Source organism: Cuculus canorus, chromosome 1 (genome assembly GCF_017976375.1).
Source record: "Cuculus canorus isolate bCucCan1 chromosome 1, bCucCan1.pri, whole genome shotgun sequence".
In the NCBI taxonomy this organism is placed as follows: Eukaryota; Metazoa; Chordata; class Aves; order Cuculiformes; family Cuculidae; genus Cuculus; species Cuculus canorus.
This window is the reverse complement of record NC_071401.1, coordinates 164282430-164306480: the sequence shown is the minus strand read 5'-3', so window position 1 is coordinate 164306480 and position 24051 is coordinate 164282430. Positions and strand designations below refer to the sequence as shown.

The window sequence follows — 24051 nt, the reverse complement described above, 5'->3', positions numbered from 1 at the left end:
GACATTTACAGAATAAAACTTAAAAAACAAACTGATGAATGCATCAAAAAATCTGAACTATATTATTACTTCAGACAAACTACTTGAACAAAGACTGAAGTATTTATGGAACAGTCAAATCATCCATAATCAAATTGCCAGCAGTTCTAAACTAGCAACCTTATTTCACAGAAAAATGCACATCAAGTAAAGAAAATTTCTACATAGCTTTACAGATATTTGTGCATTATTTACTATCCTTTAACTTATGAAATTAGTAACAGATGTTCCAGGTTGCATTCCCTTTCTTCACAATCCTTCCACATTTCTCCAAACTGGTCTATGAAAAAAAGTGAATACATAAAAATGATCTTGTATATTTTTCACAAACAGAGTTTAGGGATGAAGAGATTTTTTTTTATTGCAAGGACATCTGCTTTTTGAAAGTTCTGCAAGACGTCTGTTGTTATGCTCCTATGAAAAAGATGCTCCCGGGCAACATATACGAGAAGGGAAACTAACACAAAAATCTCAATATAGTGGGAGTACTGAACCCTTGATTAGAAAAAAACACTAGCACAGAAAATCTGAGTCTGATATTTGAGCAAGCGATCATTTCAGAACTGTAACAATTTCTTTACAACATAAATATTTGCATGATGCCACTACAGAGGGCAGCAGGATAAGTAATTAAAAAAAAAAAGTATCTGTCCTAATTCAAAGTAAAAAGAAACACTTTCTAAATTCCTTTACTGTTCTGCTTCACTAGAGAAACAGTATTTGCCTTTTTTTGTTAATTCTGAGTAGTACTGATCTCTTTCTTCCCTTTTTAAAAGAAAACCTACCACGCACATAGGGCAAAGGGCAAGAGAGAGGAGAAAGAAGTACAGCAAAGAACATAACAACCAACCAACTCTTAAGGCAGTTAAATAAAATAGGCATTTGCCTGACAAGCTTTTGAAGAATATTTTTTATTTCCTCTCATTCCAAAAAAAAAGAATGGGAGGAAGGAGATACCATTGTACTCCCGACAAAAATGGAGTGGAAAGAGAACTGTGGTAATTATCAACACAGTTACCAACACTTTAGAAGTGCTTTTACTTTTATGTTGTAAAGATAATGTTGATTAATATCAAAACATACCACATCAGGCTCATGAACAGTGAAGCTCCTCCATACTCCCCTACTATTTCAAACCTATGCCATCAGCAATCTGAACTTCATGAAAAAGTTATTTCTATTCTTCTGTTTGCTTCGCAGACATTAGATTTCCAAGCTCATCAAAGCTGATTAGCATGTGGGCCCAACAGATGCCGCAAAGCTCCAAAGGAGCATCCTTCTCAAAACCTGTTGAAATTCATAGCCATTATCATTGGTAAGATATTTATTTGGATGAAAACTGAAGGGTGAGAATTCTAATTTAACTTTTCATAAATTCCTCCTTCTGTTTCCAGTATTGTCTAAAAGGATTTTCCATGTCCTTCTCTTCCCTTCCACGGCTTATAAGTCAATTAATATTAAGATATGTACTTTCTACAGAAATCAATTCTTCTGTACAGTACACCAATAATCTCTTCTTGGCACAGAATCAATATTTGCATTTCAGTTGGTGCACTTTTATGTTTTGTTACAAATTTGTTGAGTAAGAAAATCAGAGGGAAACAGAGTAGAACAGTATGACAAAATTTAAAACAGTACAAGGAAGAAATAGTACTAATTACACTTCCCACTTTGAAATGTGATGAAGTCTTTCATTAATTACATCACAGTATGACTTATTTTCAGGTATTTTTCCTGAAATTAGTTACTTGAGTAGGCAGCAATGAAATGGAATTAAATCTGAAAGAACTAAAATAACTTTCTGGAAAACTGGAAGTTTTTACTACTTCCTAGGTAACGCTTCTGATAAAGCGACAAAAATAGAACTCGGAAGATGTCTTTGGCCTTGACTACGCTGCGTGTATTAAACGGTGTTAGCTGATACCGTGCTGTCACCATAAAAGTTTGATGAACACTACATTAACTTTTAAAAGTTTGGAGCATAAAATAAAATCAAAACCAAACAGAAACACCTCTTCTGCTATTAATTTTCATGTAGATTAATTCCTGGAGCTTGACAATCCAGGTTTCTCGTAATTCCTGGAGCATGACAATCCATTTAAGGTATGTTTTGGTTTTATTTTTGTTTTCTTCTTAGCACCTGTTCTTAACACTTTTTTATTTTGCACTATAATACCTTCTTTACAGTTATTAGTATGAAAGTCATGAATTACGAGCATTCACGTTGGCACCTCACCCTGTGGCAATATCACTGCAATGAAGGCAGAGCCAAGTGCAGCAGCGTGCTGTGAACCTCTCAGCTCTATGGTGAAGAGGAGCAAACAGAATATTGAATGTTCTTGGAACTTTAACTAAGAATGCTTTTCTATTACAGAATCATAGAATCACAGAATCACAAGGTTGGAAAGGACCCATTGGATCATCGAGTCCAACCATTCCTAACACTCCCTAAACCATGTCCCTAAGCACTTCATCCACCCGTTCCTTAAACACCTCCAGGGAAGGCGACTCGACCACCTCCCTGGGCAGCCTGTTCCAGTAGCCAATGACTCTTACTGTGAAGAATTTTTTTCTGATATCCAACCTGAACCTCACCTGACGGAGCTTCAGGCCATTCCCTCTTGTCCTGTCCCCTGTCACTTGGGAGAAGAGGCCAGCTCCCTCCTCTCCACAACCTCCTTTCAGGTAGTTGTAGAGAGTAATAAGGTCTCCCCTCAGCCTCCTCTTCTCCAGGCTAAACAGCTATCTCAGCCGCTCCTCATAAGACTTGTTCTCCAGCCCCCTCACCAGCTTTGTTGCTCTTCTCTGGACACGCTCCAGAGCCTCAACATCCTTCTTGTGGTGAGGGGTCCAGAACTGAACACAGTATTCAAGGTGCGGTCTCACCAGTGCTGAGTACAGAGGGAGAATAACCTCCCTGGACCTGCTGGTGACCCCATTTCTGATACAAGCCAAGATGCCGTTGGCCTTCTTGGCCACCTGGGCACACTGCTGGCTCATGTTCATTCTTAGCACCTATGCTGACTTTTCCTAGATCTGATATTTCATTAACCAAACGGTTCACCTTATCACCTATCTGAAGCTCCACATGAACAGCTGAAAGATGTGCATTACCCTACACAGAGCACTGGATCGCTGCTATTCAAAAATTAGAGAATTCTGCAAAACAATGTTGTCAGCGATGGATGTCTCAGTAAAAATACATTTAACACAATATGTGGCTTTCATAGAAAAAGAATTTCTTCTTCTTCTTCTTAGGTTCTTCAAGAGTATAACTTTAAAATAGATAGATTCCTGTCATTAGATTCAGATATCTCTGCTGAAATTGCAGGTGCTAAACTGCTGTTCCCAGGTCTGTTGTTCAGGCTTGTTCACCTCCTGATGCTTTTCTATTTTTATTCTTGTCATTTGTTACTCATCCATTAATTTCAAGTTTTTTCTGCCAAGGATTGTATCTCACTATGGTTTTGCACAGTGCCTACCTAACAATGCAGTTAGACACTAATGAAATAGAAATGCACAGTAACATCTGGAGGAATGAAGGTAGAAGTGGAAATGTCCTTACAATACAGAAGAGAGATGTAAGGAGCATAACTAGTATTCTCAGAAAATGAGGGCCAAGAAAATGAAGTTACATACAGTTTAAACACTGTGGGAACATTGACATTTGTATAGGTATTTTATGTTTTGATATATGTTCTTAACTTCTGTTACAGGGTCTTCCTTCCTAAAACACACATTTCCTGTTTGGGTAAATTAATAATAATAAAAAAGAACTCTCAAATCTGGCTTTCCTTTGAGTCTTCTGAGGAGCTCTGAGCATGGCCTATTCATGAGAAATAAGTCAAAACATTAAGACCAATGTCTTAAATGGAAAACCCATCCTTCTGGAAAAAAAAAAAATTCCAACAGAGGTCAACAAGTTTCCAATATCCAAGTATTCTAAATTACGATTGTTGGGTAATGCATGAAGAAAGAGCACAGCCCTATTTGTATAATTCGTACTTGAAATACTATAACCATGCTGTAAAGAACAAAACCTTTTCCTCCTTGTCAAAAGGTTAGATTCATGAGCAGCTTATGGCTTTTTCCTTTCAAGGGTACTACTTGATAAGGAAGAGTGGTGCTCCAGTCTTTAGCACACACATTTCATCAAGCAATCACTTTGTTCTAGAGGAGGAAAGAGTTTCATAACTGGAAGCACTACAGATTTCTCCAACAAAAATTCTGTAAGCTCAGTTGCACCCTCAAAAAAAAGGCAACGAAGAGAGCTCAAGATTTAATTTTTTTTTTTTCTGATACAGACCCAGTATCTCTCAGAAAGATATTAAAAAGATCAGTTAGATAATGTTTGCTGAGTGCTTGAGAACAGAAAAGGTCATGCGAATGCTGAAGGTTACTACTTGAAAAGTGGAACAGATTTTGCTTAAGTTCTGCGTTATGGTCTGTACAAGGTATTTATATTTTTCCTATGACTTCAAGGAAATAATGTGGGATTTTTTTTCAAAATATGTAATATTTTCATATAATTTGCAATAATTTTCCACCAAAAACTTTACTTGTTAATAGACACATTTTGATCAAGTTACCTCATTTTGCTAAGTTAACAGCAAAAGTGCCCTGTTCCTTGTTTCCTGAGGGATAAATGGTTTATATACACATAATTTATGAGTTTAATCTACTTTACACATTGACTTTTTTTTGTATCAGTGGGTATGTGGTAATGTTGAGACAGACTGTATTAGAGATTTACCACCTCCTAACTTTTATATATTATTCTTCCTTTTATTAAGAATGTTATTTATATCGTTTGTTCAACACTTCATTTGTTGATCAATTCCAGGGCTTTTGGAATGACAGCAGGTGAAAGAAAAACATAATTGAAAACTATGCAGAGTTCTGAAGGCTATCCAACACCATGTCAGCACGGGTACTGAACCAACTGACTTTTGGCAGGCAGTGCTTCACTTTTATTTCTTGTGTTTGAAACCCTGATGCAAATGGGTATGGATACAAGACATTTGCTAGTATGCTCAGCATCACTGCCTGATATATTTGCTCCACTTGCTCCACATTTGCTCCTTAAAGGACAGCATAGTGGCTCTGTCTGCTCAATGAACCTGAGAGATGAGACTGAGCAGCTGGCAAAGTGTTCTTAGGCTTCACCGTTTACTTTCTTTAGTCTAGAGCATGGACTTCTTGTTCTGCCTAGGACATACTAGCAGATTTCAGTAATCCAATTAGCATAATGAACCTAATCTGAAGTATGTCAGGGCTCCACAATCTAATTGAATAGTAAGTATCAAATTAACAGAGTCTTTAGTGAGAACCAAGAATGAAATAGGCCATGAAAGAAAAATTATAGGTGTACTCACATATCCTACTCCTAGACAACCTGATTTACTACATGTGACAGACTACTGGATGAAGAAATTCTCACCAGTACCTTTGTTTGAGCTGCCAAGTGACCAATTAACACTTCCTTACTAGTTTTAGTTATATATCAACAATGTGAAATATTTTCAGGGTAACATTATAGAAATGCTTAACAGCATAGCCCTTGCTCAGTATTAGTCAACAGACAACATCAGGAAGAATCATGTTTCCCAACCACTCTTGCATGGAGGTAGCATCTCAAGTCTCTCAGGAGTTGCCTCAGTGCCATCCTGCATGGACAGCCCTGCCACTTCTCCAACAAAAGAAACACAATACTCCAGACAAAGCTTGTCCTGTAAACCAGATTCAGCCCATAAAGCCACTGCTTACACTACAAAACCTCTAAAAAGATTCAAACCAGAAATCACCACTCCACTGCAACATTGTAGCCATTCTTTATAAATAAATAAATAAACAAATACAACACCAATATCCACATTATTCTGGATACTCAGACTCATAAAGGTTGGAAAAGACCTCTAAGATCATCCAGTCCAACTGCCAGCATAACACCACTCTGCCTAGTCAACCATGTCCTGAAGTGCCATGTCAACACATTTTTTGAACATCTCTAAGGAAGGAGACTCCATCAGTTCCCTGGGCAGCTTGTTGCAATGTTTGGCCACTCTTTCAGTAAAGAAATTTTTTCTAATATCCAATCCAAACCTCCTGTGGTGCAACTTGAGGCTATCTTCCCTTGGCCTACCACCTGTTACTTGGGAGAACAGACCAGCACCCACCTCACTACAACCTCCTTTCAGGTAATTGTAGAAAGCAATAAGGTCTTCCCTCAGCCTCCTCTTCTCTAGGCTAAACAATCCCAGTTTCCTCAGCTGCTCCTCATAACACTTGTTATCTAGACCCTTCACCAGATTCACTGTCCACCTCTGGACACGCTCCAACACCCTAATGTCTTTCCTGCGCTTGAGGGTCCCAAAACCAAACATAGTATTCAAGGTGTGGTCTCACCTGCACCAAGTACAGGAGTATGACCAGTTCCCTACTCCTTCTGGCCACACCATTTTTGATACAAGCCAGAACACTATTGGCCTTCTTGGCCACCTGAGCACACTGCTGGCTCATATTCTGCTGGCTGACAAACAGCACCCCTATTCCAGTCCTCTTCTACTGGGCAGCTTTCCACCCACACTTCCCCAAGCCTGTAGTGTTGCATGGGGTTGTGACCAAAGTGGAACATGCAGCACTTGGCCTTGTTGAATCTCATACAATTGGCCTTGGCCCACCGATCCAGCCTGTCCAGGCCTCTCTGCAGAGCCTTCTTTCCTTCAAACAGATGGACAGTCCCACCCAATTTGATATCAGCTGCAAACTCACTTAGGGAGCACTCAATCACCTCATCCAGGTCATTGATAAAAGATATTAAACAAGACTGGCCCCAGCACTGAGCCCTGGGGAACACCACTTGGGAATGGCCGCCAACTGGATTCATCTCCACTCACCACAACTCTCTGGGCTCAGCCATCCAGTCAGTTTTTCAACCCAGTGAAGCATACACTTGTCTAAGCCAAGAAGCTGGCAGCAAATTAGGAGAATGCTGTGGGAGACAGTATCAAAGGCTTTACTCAAATCCAGGTAGATAACATCCACAGCTTTTCCTTCATCCACCAGGGAGGTCACCTGGTCATAAAAGGAGATCAGCTTGGTCAAACAGGGCCTGAACTTCATGAATCCATGCTGAATGGTCCTGGTTGACCTGCACATCCTCCCGCATCTCACTCTTTGGACAGTTCACTTTCGTATAATGTTTCAACTCTGATGTAGATATTCTGATTAAGCTAAAACTACTGCATGATCACAGACTTGTTGACAATGCAATGGTTTTCTATCTTGGGAGCTACACTGGCACAAAACCACACATCAGGAAACAGCTTTTCATCTGACAGGTAGTAAACAAGAGGCTGATAAGCCCCAATCATATTTTATTTCAGTGGAAATCCCATCGTCAAAAGAGATAGCTGCTGGAGGTTACTTCAGAGTAGTTTTTCATGACACAGCAACTCTGGTGGAATTACCATTTTAAAGAATTCATGCACCTACCGCTCTCCTGTCCATTCAGGTTTGCCAGCCCTCACACTAGAAGGATTTTTGGGAAGGCTACGATAAGAATCATAACAATAAACTGACCCAGGTTAGAAGAGAAAAAAAAAAAAGCAGACTATAGTACTTTCAACATCTAATCTAGTCACTTTTCTGAGATACAACAGAGTCCGATCCATTCAAAACGAGCAGCTTCATCAGCTATGTGTGTACTGCAACTGTGTAAACCATGTAAGTAATTACTGCCAATAGTTCCCATGGCATGAAACTTCACAAGGGTCAGGAACTAAGCAGTGAACCAAAGCCGATCCAAAAGTCTCATAAGGAATTGTATTTTGTAGAGGTGGTAGATTCGAGTTGTTCAAGAAAGCGAGAAGAGAACAAAGCAGCAGAAAACTACAATTGGAAGAGAAGAACACCAGGGACCCCAGACACCACAAGATTAACTCTGAGAAACTCTTTTAGAGCACAAAATTGACCCAGGCAAGGAGGTGACCACATACTAAATCTATCAAATTATGTAACTTTTAAAAGGCAGGCATCGTTCTAAAAAAAAAATTATCTATGCTATATTCCAATAGCATCACATGTCCTAAGTGGTGAACCGTAAGGCAGCCTTCCTGCGGAAATGGAAGAGTGCACTTAACCAACTGAAATGACAGCCCTGGTCCTCAAACCTAAAAGAAGATGGATCACATTGGCTTCCTTCCAGGGAAAGAGAATGGAGAGAACAGTGTCCTGGAAATGTGCCAGAGGAGCCACAGGAGGGGAAATCAGTGCTAGGGTTTGTCAAACTAAGAGACTCAAAAAGAGTTCTCAAACGACATACGTCAGACTTCAAAAAGGCAAGTTAGTGTATATCCAGAAAGCAGGCTTTTCATGACACTTGAGGTTGTATGGCTTTGTTTGTTTTGTTTTAAATTACCAAGGTAAGACAGAGCCTGTGAAACTTTGTCAGATGATACATATCCACATTGGTATGGAAATACAGGTGGCAGGGAAGAAGATGGGTCATAAAATGACTTTATCCATCTTTTGCCATCAGTGAAACTGAAGACACGAATATGATGAAGTAGTGTCTTTAATAGTTCACATTCCAAATATCTACTGTGTTCTAAGAACCTAAAGAAAAGTTCAGTGCTAGAGCATCCAAGCTAAGAGAAGGAAAGGACATTGAGCACTCAGTCCCTCTATTTGGTGAACTTTTCTGTAATTTCAAACAAAACTATGTGCAAGCCTTTTGTGCATACTATAACTGCATCAAACATCGTTTAACTTTTGCACGTGTGAGTGCTGGCAACGATGAGTCCAAGCTTGAGCACTAATAAAACTCCCTGTTACAAAGGAAGGGTATTAGAAACCTTAATGAAAGATTTTGTATTTATCTGTCTACACTGGGATTTTTTACTGCCAGAAGAGGTATAAAGAGGCATGTGTGGAAATTACTGTCTTGTTCACATTAGAGGTTTTTCTCTCTACGGGACTTATGTAATGGGACCTCAGTGTGTACTGGTATGAAATTCATTACAGATAAGAAAATGAGGACATGTAACTCATGGTGAAAATCAGCATGTAAAGAAAATTTCTCACAGTTGACACATTCTGAAAAAAAGTAAAATAATGAAGCAATTAGATGATTAACACATTTAAACAAACACGCTCCAAAGGGGGATCTGAACAGGCTATACTGATGTGCTGAGACCAACGGGATGAGGTTTAAGAAGGCCAGATGCTGGGTCTTGCACTTGGGACACAACAATGCTATCCAGTGCTCCAGGCTTGGGGAACAGTGGCTAGAAAGCTGCCGGCAGCGAAGGATGATGGGGTGTTGGTTGACAGCTGACTGAATATGAGTCAGTAGTGTGCCCAAGTGGCCAAGAAGGCCAATGGCATCTTGGCCTGTATCAAAAACAGCATGGCCAGCAGGACCAGGGAAGATATTGTGTCTCTGTACTCCTTATTGGTGAGGTTCCACCACAAATACTGAGTTCAGTTTTGGGCCCCTCACTACAAGAGGGCCACTGAGATGCTGGAGCACATTCAGACACAATCAGTGAAGCTGGTTAAGGGGATGGATGACAAGCCTTACGAGAGGCAGCTGAAGGAACTGGGGTTGTTTAGCCTGGAGAAAAGGAAGCTGAAGGGAGACCTTATCGCTGTCTACAACCATCCGGAAGTAGATGGTAGCGAGGTGGGTGTTGGTCTCTTCTCCCAAGTGACAGGTGACAGAATGAGAGGAAATGCCCTCAAGTTGTACCAGGGGAGGTTCAAATTAGACATCAGGAAGAATTTCTTTACTGAAAGGATTATCAGGCACTGGAACAGGCTGCCCAGGAAGGTGGCTAAGTTTTCCTCTAACAGTAACTCTCGCTATCCAAAAAAAAAAATAAATAATAAAAAATCAGGCTACTTCCATTAAACACATGGATATGGACTGAAGGTCTGATTTTCAATCAAACTACAAAATAAAATCTATAATTTTCTAGGAAAGAAAATACCAAACTTTATCCTTTTCACTTGACATGCTAAAAAACCCCCATTTGGCCAAAGCTAAACCCTCCTCAAACAGGGATGGAGGTTTTTTGCACAGTAGTGTTTAGCACAAATGAGTTTGTTGAATGCATTTACAGAGCACCTCAGGGAAGGTGAGGGAAGAAATAACAGTCTGATGAGTCCACGTCTCAAAATAGGGTAATGGAGTCCATGTCTCAAAATTGTTTATTTCTTTAAATTCTTAGTATACACAAGGGGGAAAAAAAGGCTAGCTAGTAGTTCATAACAGATTCCCTTCCTATCCCTCTGCTATTTAAGATTCACAGATTAGAGATGCTGTTGGACTGCATTTAAAGGAAGAAAAAAAAAAAACCAAAAACAAAACCAAAAAAGGTTAGTAACCTTGTTTCCAGTCCTCTATATATATATATCAAGGAAGAATATTGGGCTTTCTGGTATCTTGCTGAAGGAGAAGATATCCCACAGTGACTTCGGTTTCAGAGGAATTTACAGCACTACTTAAGAACCAAAAGAAAAAAACACTGTCACTGGAGGATAAATTCAGACTTTGAACTGAAGTGTAAACCACTTACTTTCAGCTCTCCAACATATTTGGTATAACCAGGCCGTTCTGCTGAGGCTGGGCTGCCTGTGGCATGCTGAAATGCTCTAGATAACTATGGCTGTTTCCCTAACAACTTACTAATGGCCATCACACTTTCTGATCACTCAGAGCAGCAGTACCACCCATTTTGAGAGGCCTACACCATTTTCACAGAGTAGTCTTTTTATTTACTAGTTGAGCTTTCTTTTTAAAGGTGTTAGGAGTGGCAGACAGAAAATGTATTTCCTATTTATTTCAAGAACTCTGAAGCATCCTGTACAACATTTATTCTTCAAATTCCGTTTTTTGTTATGAATAGACACCAAATACACCACAGTATAGCCCTACATCATTTGTACAAGGTAATAACAGACTTACATGGCCATATAGGTTTAATATATTTAAAACTATAGTTGGTAATCTAAACTATAACCTCTGAATTTTTTACTTACATAAGATCCTTTCATTATCAAGTGCATTTCCCCATACAGTAGCTGCTACAAGAGTTATTACTGATGGTTGGAAACATTTTATAATACTGACAGAAGGTATACTACCCTTAAAGTAATTTCTTCATTTAAAAACAGCCAAACTTAAGTTTCTGACCAAAGCTGAAAATAATAATAGAAGTCAAGGAAAATATCCCTAAACATTTAGTCAAAAGGTCAATTATCAGAGGGTTGTATTGAAGGTTTTGGGAAGACAGACAATTAGTTGATGCTATGTTCTAATGTTCAAAGGCTAAAGAGCTCACTAGCAAAATTATAACGAACTGGCAAATACCTAGTTCCAGATGGTATGCTCATATCACTGATATTTTTAAGTAGTGGTAATATGTAAAAATTCTATGCATAATTATTAGCAGGTTTTACATTTTTCAAATCTGCCCATTTACATCAATCTGTAGCAAAAAAAATTACTTCCTCTCCTAAGCTTTGCTTTTCAAAATCAGCACTTACTACTCACTGCAATGTTATTTGAGTAAGACCTTTCCCACTTTTAGAGTGATTTTATTTTTATTGAAGTCAAATGAACCAAAGGAACAATAAAGAGTTATATTTTGGGCTGCTGGCCCAAAGATGATTTGGAGACTTACTGAGAAGTTGCACATAAAAATGAATATATGCATTAAAACATTGAAATGTAATCCCAAATGCTCAAAATATTTTGAAATGCCCAATGTGGTGTTCATCAAAATACTCTGGTTAGGAGGAATAAAAAAGCGTGAAGAACTAGCTGTGCACCAGAGCTATCAAAAACAAAGCTATAAAGGTATTGCAAGAGAATCAAACTTGTCAGTACAGTGTAAGCTCTTAATACTAAGCATATTCAAGGAATAACATACCTTAAAATATTCCTTCTCCTTTTGCCACCAGTCAGCGCTACTGATGGAAAAATACTGATAATCATGGAAAATACTGGTTTATTGCATCCTTTCTGTTTGAGGGAAATTCTGTTTCTTTAACTAGTTAACTATACGGTATTAAAACTATTTTTTCTTGATGCACTACTAGCTGGTAATTTCATTGTCTATTGAAGAAGGGACCTCTTACTGACAGCTACTGTTAGCAAGAAATCATTTTCTAAGAGTAGATAAGGATAACAGCAGCAAGCTGTCAAATCAGATGGAAGCAGCTTCTACTGTTTACTTCTACCCAAGTGCACAGAACTAGAGCATACAATCTTTACAGTGACAGCTACGGATTTTTTTTTTAATCGGAGGAGAAGCTCTTGGGTAGAAACAAATTTGGGTGCATTTATAAGAATGATGAATTTCTTCAAACAGAATAAAAATAACTCATATGATTCTTTTTTCCTCCTTGTCTACACTAAACACCTGAATACAAATACAGTGGCTTGTTCCATTAGTAATGGAAAAATAAAGAGGAAATTAACACTACAAACTATTCAACATGGAGAAAAAAAATCTGGTGTTTTAAAAAGTATTAAAAAAAAAGAGGTGTTTGGTTGGGGTTTTTTTAAGTTTCGATCAAAAGGTAGGTATTACGCTACATCAATGATGTTACAGAAACTAAATTCTAAGTTCTACTTTAAGAATTTTTTAAATTTTATTTAGCAGATGGTATTACCAAACTAAACAGTAAACTAATTCTATAAAATGACATGAAAACTACAAATGAAACAAAAATACAATTGCTACTTCTGTTATGACTGCTTAGTTGAGTATACAGCTACTCCATACAGTTTTTAACTAAGATGCTTCATAATCCAAGCTTCATATTTCTATCTTGACATTCACACATGCATTCAGAAGGAGTCTTTACCAATCCTGTACTAGGTAAGGGAGAGAAAGAAAGAAGGAAAGGGAGAAAAAGAAAGAAGGAAGGGGAGAGATAGAAAGAAGGAAGGGGAGAGAAGGAAGAAGGAAAAGGAGTAAAGGAGAGGTGTTATCCGTGAAGTTCCAGGGAATAAAACTGATCAAGACTGAATGTTATGCCAAAAAAAAAAAAAAAAAAAAAAAAAAGGAAGTTCTGTAGATCTCCTACAGGCACAAATACAGCAGGAGGATCTCACAACTCTGTTGCAAACGAAGAAAGAGCTCCAAGTAGGAAAGCAAAAAGGAACACTGTGGTGTAGAAGAGTATTTTAGTATTAGAATATCTTCTGAAAACATTAAGCAAAAATGAGCGATTCACATTCATAAGAGCTGGAAGTAAGAGAAAGAGTGGAAAGATAAAAGAAATGTGGCTCTCTATATACATATTTAACAACTTCTATATTATTCTCTGTCAGAAATATGTTTTGGGGTCTTATCATAAGGGTAGTCAATGTAAAAAACAAGATGCTAAGAACAGGATTCTTAACTCAAAGTACGACTGTAAGAGGTAATATTAACTGTAAATCACAGATGATCTGAATGATTTCACAATAAACAAATACTTATTCATTTTTAGTCTGTGTCAACCACTTAACCACCTATCAGAACTACAACAAACATCAACAACAAACATCAGAGCATCTGGTTCTGAAGCCACAAGCTGCAATGATATCTAACACCAGAGCCATGTACAAAACAGGGAACGTAGGTCTGTACCAGGTCTATTACCACAATAACGTGGTAATACCACTTTTGGAAGCAGCCTAGTATTTGTTTCTTGCTGCACGTTCCATTGCAAAAAGAGCAGTCACATATATGAATTTAGAAAGACTTGACTGAGTGGTTAGAATTAAGCAGCTCATTGTTGTACCAGGTCAACTATGCCTGGGAAGGATCTTCAAAGCTAAGTTAGAAATGTCACAGCAACACCAACAGACTAAAATGTCATCAGTAAATGTGACCAAGCAACTAATACCTCTGCAGCAGTCGAACAATCTAAGTCTGTCTCTTATTTTCTAGTTCTTTAATCACTGTCTTTAATAGTACAGCAAATTTATCTGAACATCAAAGATCATTATGATGTGGACTGCAAGGTATAAAATTGCCTGAAGGAAAAAGGTCATGCTTTTTGAAGCCTACTTTTGGTACTACAGAGAAAACTAGAGATAACATGATGTAATGAGAACAATTATTTTGCATATCATTATAATTTTATATTAAACATTAAGTAATCATCACTACAGAATAATTTTCAGTCTAATTGAAAAAAAGATACGACAGCTACCACCTGTTTTTAACTTTTTTGTTTGTTTTCACATTTTGGGAGGCTTCCTTCACTATATAAAAACACTCAAATAATGTGAGCTGTTTTGTATCAGTTGGGCTGCTCATTATGTTGAGGGCAGCACAGAGAAACCCTTGCAACTTTTTCTTCCTAGTGTCAAAACACGTATACAGCTGCTTCAGGATCCATAAACTACACTAATCAATCTTGCCTATTTTTCCTTCAGGTGCTGACAAAGTATAACAAGGCAAGCCTCAGATCACTTTAAAGATATTTGAAATACTAGTCATAACCAAAATGGTAGATCAAGAGGCCCAATAACAGATGCAGGTAACGCATCCCAAGTCGTTATTACAGCTCCACCAGCTAAGGGTCAGCAGCCGCCTTCTGCACAGAGAGAGGCAGCCAGGAAAGCGAGCACGTGCATGACGCCTCATGGGTGGCATTATCACCTTCTACTCACTTGATTCTGCCGTGGTGTATTTCAGGCTTTTTCGAGAGAGAAGCATTTTTTCCTCATTGTCAGTGGCTCTCAAGAGAAGCCCAAAGAAACGTAAATTGCAGAAAGCCTGTGGCTGCCTGAGGGGGGTAGAACCTTTCTCACCTGAGGCAGAATGCTATTTCTCTGCCTGCAAGGTGCCCATGAGGGGGCCAGAAGAAAGTGCTAGCAAGGCACTGATGAAGAAGCCGCTGTACAACTTCACCTGAAAGTCCCCCAGCAGCAGAGGTTATACTTCTAAGCAGAACCATCAGGAAAAATGATCCCACTGTTCAAAAGTGACCAGAAGTAAGGAAATACTCACGGGGAGGAATGGCTGCAAGTCCAGGAAAACAGAGAAATGAGGAATAGAAGCCTCTTCTTAACAGTCGAAAAGAAAGGAAAACACTTCACTCTACTGTTTGACTGAGCAGTCCATTGTCTCACTGTCTGAATAGCCTATTTATCACTAGTATTCATAAAACTCAACAAAAAAAAGAGGCAAACAAAAATAAATTGTTTTTCCTACGTCAACCTCATTTAATTACTGAAAAGTAGTTCGAATTGTTGATCTCCTAGTTCTTTGGAGGGATTGGCAGCCAGTCTAGCCCAGTCAGGCTTGCCTGATTGTATGAGAAATAGAAAATAAAATTAGCATAGCCAAAGCCAGAGATAATCTAGGAAGTATTCACAATAATGAATAGAGTTGTGTGACAGGTCGCTTTAGCTGGGAGTTTCTGATACCCAGCCTTGTTACACTGTGTGTGGGCTACTAAATATTCAGCAGAAAGTTAACAGGATATTTTAAGGAGATTTACAGTCAGCTCAGTCATGTCTATATTACCACACTGACGTGCTGTCTTTGCTTTTGCATACCTTAAAAGAAACTTAGTGTCAGCTTATATGTCAGGAAACGAGACAATCATATATACACAAGTCTGTGAATACAGAGATGTGTATGATGAAAATAGCTTGCCTTGTCTTTTGGGAGCATAATACCCAGGAGTCTGATTTCCAGACAATGCCGCAGTCAATCCTACTATTGAACAAAAATTAGAATTTATTTTTTTAAATAACAAAATCTGTCTCAAAGCAAGCAGACAACTATTAACACAACTTAGGATATCTGGGGATCTCCAAGGACAAAAATGGAACATACATTAACTAATCTAATGCACATATAATTTTTTTTCTTCCAAGGAATGCCAATGTTTTAATGCAAGCTTTATATCATCACTAAACTGGTAAGTCTCACAGCATCATACAACCACTCTGGTGCGCTGTATTGCTGCTCAGTTATTTCTCTTCATTTCTTGCCCTCCTGCTCTAGTTTTAAAAATAAGTAAAAGAAATAGGATGTTCCTGTTCACAGTTAACAAAAAGTCACTTACTGCAGCAACAAGCTTAATAATTTTAGCCAGGGCAAGGAAGCATATGAAGAAGAGTTACAAAATCAGACTAGCAATAGAAAAGCTACTATAATGCCGCTTTGCAAGGCATCTTATCTGCCCAATCTACTTTTTCACTCCCTATCAGCTCACAGGAACACCTGCATTTGCCTCCTACTATCACAGCTTTTAGACTGTGCATGATAACTGTCTAACAGAGAAGCACTCCTCTGTCAGCAGACTACTTTGCATCATATAATGGGCTTCTGAGCAGAGAACTGGAAAAACTCAAGAGCAATATGTTCAAGAGCTGTCAAATTTTTCTTTCACAGAAAGGCAAAGCAATCAAGTTATCCCTTCTCACTTCTCATGAATTGTGAATAACAAAGGCTTAGTCAATGCCTACACTGCACTCACAGGTGGTATTTTGATCGTTCTCATATAAACTTGCTCATGTGCCAAGAGCAGTACAGCCAGGCAGCACGGAGTTTAGGATCCCAGCTGGATCTGACGTATATGCTGAAACCACAGAGCCACAGCTAAACATTGTTACTGATCCCCAAACTAGTTTACTGCCCATTTGGATGTGTTTACACTAGCTGTAGTCACATTTCATTACAGCATAGATATACCCTGTGAGAGGTAGCTGGGCATTATTATGAATACCTGACACTTATACGTTAACATGAAGGCGTAAGTGTTTGACAATACCTCTTTACAGTACTTGTATGCAGGACAAACTACAGACATTTCCTAGACTGAATAACATGACCTCATTTCCTCATTTTTATTATGTAGTATTGACGTTATTTGCATGAGATGAAATAAAAAACCAGCACCTCCCTGATGCTGTCCTTTACCATTCCTTATACTTTCTAGTCATATAGAACAGAACATTTGATGAACATATGAAAAACTTTAATTAATGTTTTAGATACACTCCAAATGGAGAGTTACCAGGGTGGGTTCTGTAATACTAATAATAAATCTTTAATTCTAAAATGCAGAACTAAGATCAATGAAAAATAAAGTGTCATCTTACCTTAGGGTCTCATTTTCTCCATGTTAATGCCAAACCTGTAACACCTAATCAAGAAACATACCTGCTTTTCCTCATTTTTTACTAATGTACATACTACTGCAACTTAAAAGAACATTTCTTGACGTATCGCCTTTAGATACAGCTAATAAAATCATATAAATCAAAGACAAAGATGGATAGGAATAAATAAAACATTAACCATAAAAAAACAAAAATTACCTTTAGCAGGGTTTACTTTTATCCCTGACCTATACAGCATCTCCTCATTCTGCCAGTCCCCATTCCTGACCACAGTCTTGAGTCCATAGAAAACAATTAATGCAGCAGTGGAACAAAAAACCAAGTTCTTCAGAAAGCGCTTTTGGGCTTTGACATAAAGGGCCCTGACACCTACTGTAACCAGCAGGCAGAAGCCCATACTAGGAACATACAGCACACGCTCTGCTATTACAAAGCCAACATAGAAAAATAGGTTTGTGGCAGGAATAAAGGGCACTATTAACAAAGACAGGGACAGAATGACAATGTTCTCAGTTGAAGGAAGCTGCAGTTTCTGCATTTCATGCTTTTTTAAACCATTCTCTTCTTTTGATACAAAGCTTGACTTCACCTCCAGTGTCTTATACTCCATCTCTGAGTGGCAGCTATGCCCATTAGCGTTCTGCTTGCCGTTCATTACAATTCTCCCATTGCATTCTCTCTCATCGCTGGAGCCCTTCAAGCTAACGTAGGCAAGGAGGAGGAGTCCAGCATAGAAGGCCACAGTGTGTAGATTCCTCCAGTCGCTGACTGCTTTCAGAAGAGGCACAGCATCCATAGACCAGTCAAAGCTGAGGGTATCCGGGCACAGCAACAGCCAGAGGTTCTTGGTTGGCAGGTAAAAGAAGGTCAGCGTACGTGTGAGAAAACTATCCGAGTCAGCTGCTGGGTTGTCAGAATTAGAAAAACTTGGGGGTTTGTTGCCCATCCAGTATAAGCGGATACCCAGCAGTGCAGTCCCCCAGGAGGTCAACAAACCAATGCTGAAGGAGAGAGTCAAATTCTTTCTCTGAAAAAAAAAAAATAAAATCATGAGTATAAATCACCACCAGGTGTTTACTTCTGTATATTGTAAGCCAAAGGAATTGAGAAATATCTGATATAATTCTATTTTTACTTTTTGTTTGTAATGGAAAAATCATTTGGATCACAAAATGTTGGGCTATGATGTTGATCATAGACTAAAAGAACACACTCTTTCTTTTAAGCTGTATCAAGCCTCTGTCAGGCTCAAGCCATTAGAGATCTTAGGACTTTCGTTACTTGCTTAAGATTTAGTTGTGTAACACTTCAAAAACTCTTTATAGGAACTCTTTTATAGGAATTTATGAAACCTTAAAACCCTTTTCTTTGTTTATGGCTGTGGCCAAAACAGCAGTTTGCCTTAACTATTTTTAAAGTTTAAGTTTTAAAGTTTAATTTTCCCTGACTAAAGTTTCTCCTCAGGTGTTTCACCTAAGAGCCGAATAAGCTTTCCAAGAAGGCAAGAGAAGTAAAACAAACACAGATTCCAGGTAGGAGCTGGAAGACATAACATATTAAATACACTGATCATCTGGAGCCTTTAGATCTGCCTACTACCAAAAGCCTCACTTCATTTTTTCATCTCACAGCCAAATAACGTATTGGGTTTTTTTTCTTGAAGCGCAACATATTAAGAGCTCTAAAACCTTTCACATCTTGATAACCTTCTAAATAATATTATGTGAAGCGTGCAGATGCCTCCACCAACCCATACAATCATGCTAGCAACTCGGAAGAACCTCCACTATTTATGGAATAAGTCAACATTTGCCAGCTGGAGATGTTGGATTCCCCCCTGCTGCATCCAAAACTGCTTTCTTATTCAAATTCTTGCAGAAACACACCATTTCTGCCTAAGTAAGAATCAGGAAGTAAGATTTTTCTCACCTATTTCTAGAACTGATGAGCTTAAGCTCTGCTCTCAATTACATGGGTGCCCTAAATGAAAGCTGGCTTGGATTACTCTCTCTTTGTAGAATAATCTGTAAAAGCTAAAATATGTGTATGTTTATATTTTAATTCCTTGGACCCCTTTTGTAAGAAAAGAAAAACTATTTGCCAAATAGCTCCAGATGCAGTGTAAGCATTTTGATAATATTTTGCCCCGTTATTACAAAGAATCATTTGTCAAATATTTCTCATTTGATTAGGTCTCTGTTTTCTCCATCTCACACTACACATTCTTGGGATGGTTATTCAATGTTTCCTCAGTTATTCAGAAGCAGGACCTCACACTGGAATATTTTATCATATTTCTTTCAAACAGTTCATTTTTCTCCTTTTTGGGGGAACTCCCTCCATGATATCATGAAATACAGATGATTGTGCTGCTCAGTTATTAATAGCTTTCTACCATCAGGTTACCGATGTTCCAGTAACACAACACTGTCTAGTCATCATAATTTATCTCATGTAAGAAATTTTTCCTTTTCATCTCTTTATAGAGCTTCTCCTTGTGAAGTTTAAAATATTTAATAGCAGTTAGATTAATTCATCCAATTTTGAGGTAATATAGAAGAAATCAATGGAGGCATTAGTAGGGAACAAACAAATTTAAAATGAGAATATTTATGAACTTATATCCAAAGCACTGAAAAAATGTTGGCACTTTTTATACATGAAGCAAAGCCAGAGTCCACATATTTCATTTGCTATATTAATTCTAGTTTGATTTATTAGCTTTTGTATATTTCTGTGTCCTGGAAATTCAACAATTTTTTGGTAATAAATCAGTTGAACCCAACATCTAGACTTTATGATGAAAATATTCCTTGGAAAGCCTACTGTAACAACCTACTTTTATTTGTAAGCTGGGTAGTACTTAGCAACTCATCACAGATACTGTTCATCCCAGGATGCCAGGTCTGTTTAAATGCTTTTAATGTTACAAACTAAACTGGTCATCACCAAAACTCCCAACTAAGTTTATATTTAGAATAAAAAGATTCTTCAGCTTTTATGGATTTGCATGTACACCCTCAATAGAGAACCTTATGTCTCTCTTCATCCTGTCTTTCTATTCCTGTCATACTTTGCTACGTGAAAATTTTTATGCCCAAACCTCTAGCCCAATTATTTTCGAACTCCTTTCCTTCTAATATGCATATGAAGAATGCTCAGATGTTAAATGTGCCCTTTTTTCCCTCTTTTTATACACCCTTCTAAAGTCTCTTAAGAGGAGGCTGCTTAGAGAGTAAGTGGCTGGGAAGTAGAAGATGGAGTTTTATTGCTCAGTTAATTTGTTTGTTGAAATTAGAAATTCAGACCAGATCTTTGCTGGAAGACTATATACCACTCGAAAGACTAAGACATCCCAAATACTAAGCAAGTGAAAATTCATTAACAGATGAAAAGTGAGCTTTCAGGGACTACTTAGACTGTTGTGTTATTTCATTAATACATACTTAGCAACTGGGAGAAAATCTTCCTTTCTTAAAGAACTAACAATTGCACTTTCCAATTAAACACTGAGAAAATTCACATTACAAAGTTCTTCAACAAAACCATGCTAGAACAGATATTGCCATTCCTCATGGTTAACGAGAAAACTGCTAAAAACTTTCAGATCTTCATCATACATCACAAAACAGTAACAATGAAAAGTTTGCCTCTGGCTCCTAGCCCTGGAATGCAAACGATCTGTATCTCAGAGCTAATCTATCCTCCCTGCTGGAGTAACTATCTGCAGCCTACTTTTAAGCTTAAATCTAAGACCTCTGAGGTCCAGATCTTCACGTTTCCTGGTTCTACAAAGAACATAACATATCTACATGCAATACTGTGCTTCATCGTTTTACAAAACTCTCTTAACTCTACTTTTTTTAAATCATTTTACACCAATGTCAGATGAAATACCTAAGCATCTACTTGTGCAGCTCAGAGATATCCAAGTAGGAAGTTCTCCACAGCAGCATATCTATTTCTCATGCTGTAAAATACTGGTTAACTAGAGAAGGAGCTCTGGTGGATCCTTTAGCTTAATTAACTGACTACAAGAGTGCAGTGCAAATATCCTCTTGTTACCTCAGACACAAATGTTTTGCATCCTTCCCCAGAAACTATTTGAGACATAGGAATTCTCAAAAGCCAGTAGCTTTACAACTTTTTAAAAATAGCTACAAGTTGACTGCAGCTACCAATAACCTGCGTGTGACACGCCATTGTGAATTTTCAGATTTCAGACGAGGACCTCTGGACTCTATCCAAAACCAAGACAAAAATTAAGACTAACACTTAAACTTACATCACAAAAATTTCAAGTAGGATATGCTTTTCTTCCTCTTTTTTTTTTTTTTTTAAATCACATAGATATCACAGCCTCAGAAGGGGAATGCATTCATTTCTTTTCCTCATCTTTCACCACTCCTGACTTTCGCACAGTTTCATCCTTCTGTACTCATATAGTCAGATAATAGAAAGGGTTTAGCTCACATTTAGGCTTTACTTTCTTCCAGGCTTTGCAAACCAAAGGAAAAAAAAAATGAAAAAAAATCCTCAAAAAACCAAACCCAGTTACAGCAACTTATTAAAATTAAATAGTATAATCAGTTTCCCAGTAGACTTTTTCCTGCAAAGAAAGTGCTTTCAATATGAACTCTGATAAGCACTTTCACTAGCTACTCTTCCTCTGAGCCTCCTGACATCCTGTGTTCTTCTGACCACATACATTTAGCGTAGCCCAGCAGCAGGAAGAGATCCTCTGTAATGCTTGGCAGAAAGGATTTGGATTACTGTACTCATGAGCCCTAATCCAGCCCATCTGCCATATGTTTTGACACCCCCATAAATCCTCTAACCTTTCATAAGCAGTCATTTTCATCTGGGGAAAAAATGAGCATTGATTTAGATCAGATTTAACATCTCTCCTGCCTGCTAACAGTCAAGAATCACCACTGCAATTTTAGTGTTTGTGACTACAGAAACCTTTTTCATCTTCCTACCAAAATCCATCTGCATGACCCACCCACACTGCACATTTCCCTTGCATTAAATCCTAATTCCTCACTCCATTATATTGCTCTTAAATAAGGCACTGCAGCAGATTTCTTGATTGGGCAGCCCCTGCCAAAGCTCAGTCATCACCTAAGCTGTATCCAAAGCATTTTCAAAGACGCTATTCTTTTAACCATGTCCATTTCACAAAGCAGCATTAAATATGGCACATAGTCAAGACAGTCCAGATATCAAAATTACCAGGGCTGAGCACACACAAAATGTTATTTTTAGAACACAGGAAATGCAGAATAGAAAACAGTTAAGTCACTAGGTATTACTCACAGGAGTTTCTTTTCCAACTTGAGAGTTACTTGAAAATACATTGGATTGAGAACTGGGGCTTCCCAGTGCAGCAAAACGCTGCCAAATTACTAGACTGACAGTATCTCGTTTCCGTGATAGGTAAGAGGCTCCTGGATCACTGTTCAGCCAAGTTCGAGCTGAACTAGAGTTCAAAACATATCCACACCAGAAACAAAGCTATTTGCCACAATCCCTGCTAGGTCATAGTACTGAACTGGAACTGGCCTTTACCACTCCGTCTCCACCTGCCCAGTTTGTTCCTACTTGCATGACCCACTTAAATGAGGTTCACTCATTTATATTGGCGATACAACAACAGCTGGCCTGAATATCTGGTTTTCCTCTGAACTGGAACTCTGTCTATAGCTTATTCAATATTGTGACCAACAGTACATGTTAAATGCCATTCATTTACAGTGTTATGAACCCACACAACGTTTCCTTAACAAGGAAGTCAGTGGACTCTTAAAACAGCTGAAGAGCTTCTGTACTTTTTATTGTAGTTAGAAGGTAGCACAAGCTAAGCATTCCTTATTGATATTGACTTACCTTACTAAAACTTACTTTGAGTTATAAGCAATGGTATTAGAAATTGTCCATAGTCTTCCTCTAAAATCTTTAAGTCTTAAATATGAAACTTTAAACCAAAAAAAAAAAAAGCAACATCAAACCCCCGATCTCTTAGCTGAAAAAATAGTTATAATGACTACACGGGAAAAGATGAATTGCACTAAGAGCAGAAACTGTATGAATGATTGAAGGTAGTAGAGGAGCAGAAGGGACCACCTTAGCTTGATAAATCTGTGAGCACGATCAGTGCAATAGAGAAGGCTCTCTGAGAAGTCTACATAGCCAGCTGCAGCACGACAATGGTGATGCTATGGATACCTACCCAGGGTTAATTCACCTATCTGCAAGAGCAAACACTTAACACAGGAGGGTAGAAGCCCACTGGGACGAAAACACGTTCCTGAACTGCCAGACTGCTCAGGAATGCTGCTCAACACTACTGTTGCCAGCACACAGGTAGATAGGTGGTCCAGCAGTCATATCTGTATTTCATTTAATAAGCACCATGTCATTTGAGAAGTTCTGCAGTGAAGCAAGGCTGCTGCACTTGCTGCACTAGTCAAAATGCTGAGAGATGACTGAATGTTCAGGTATGAACATTCATGAACAGGTATGAAAGGCAGAACTGGAATTCCAAATGATCTTCCAAAAAACAGAGAAATGAACTTGCATATAACATAATATAATCCTGTACAAAAGGAAGGGGCAAGCCTGCTTAAAGCCATGCAAATAGGAGATGTGGAACAAGTAGTCGTCTCTTCTTCAGAGAAGCATTGGGTTATCACAGATCACAAGCAATTCTCTTAAACCACTGCTAAAAAGTTAAACATCATTTTGAGGCTAGAGATGACATTCTATAAGATATACAAAGTAATCCATTCCCCCTTCTCAATACTAGTAAATCTTAAAAGTCTCTGGTTCCAGCATAGAACTTTCAGAAATAAATGGAGGAACTGGAG

General features: G+C 38.3%; 1 protein-coding gene across 2 annotated transcripts in view; it reads right to left on the bottom strand.

Moving 5' to 3' along the window:
• The window catches only part of TMTC2 (transmembrane O-mannosyltransferase targeting cadherins 2), a 251537-nt gene that overhangs the window by 90376 nt on the left and 137110 nt on the right, over nt 1-24051 (bottom strand). For both annotated transcript variants that reach the window (XM_054079749.1, XM_054079756.1), the window contains exon 3: nt 17381-18209. In XM_054079749.1, the coding sequence (XP_053935724.1) occupies nt 17381-18209 (829 nt within the window). The remainder of the gene's footprint in view (nt 1-17380; nt 18210-24051) is intronic.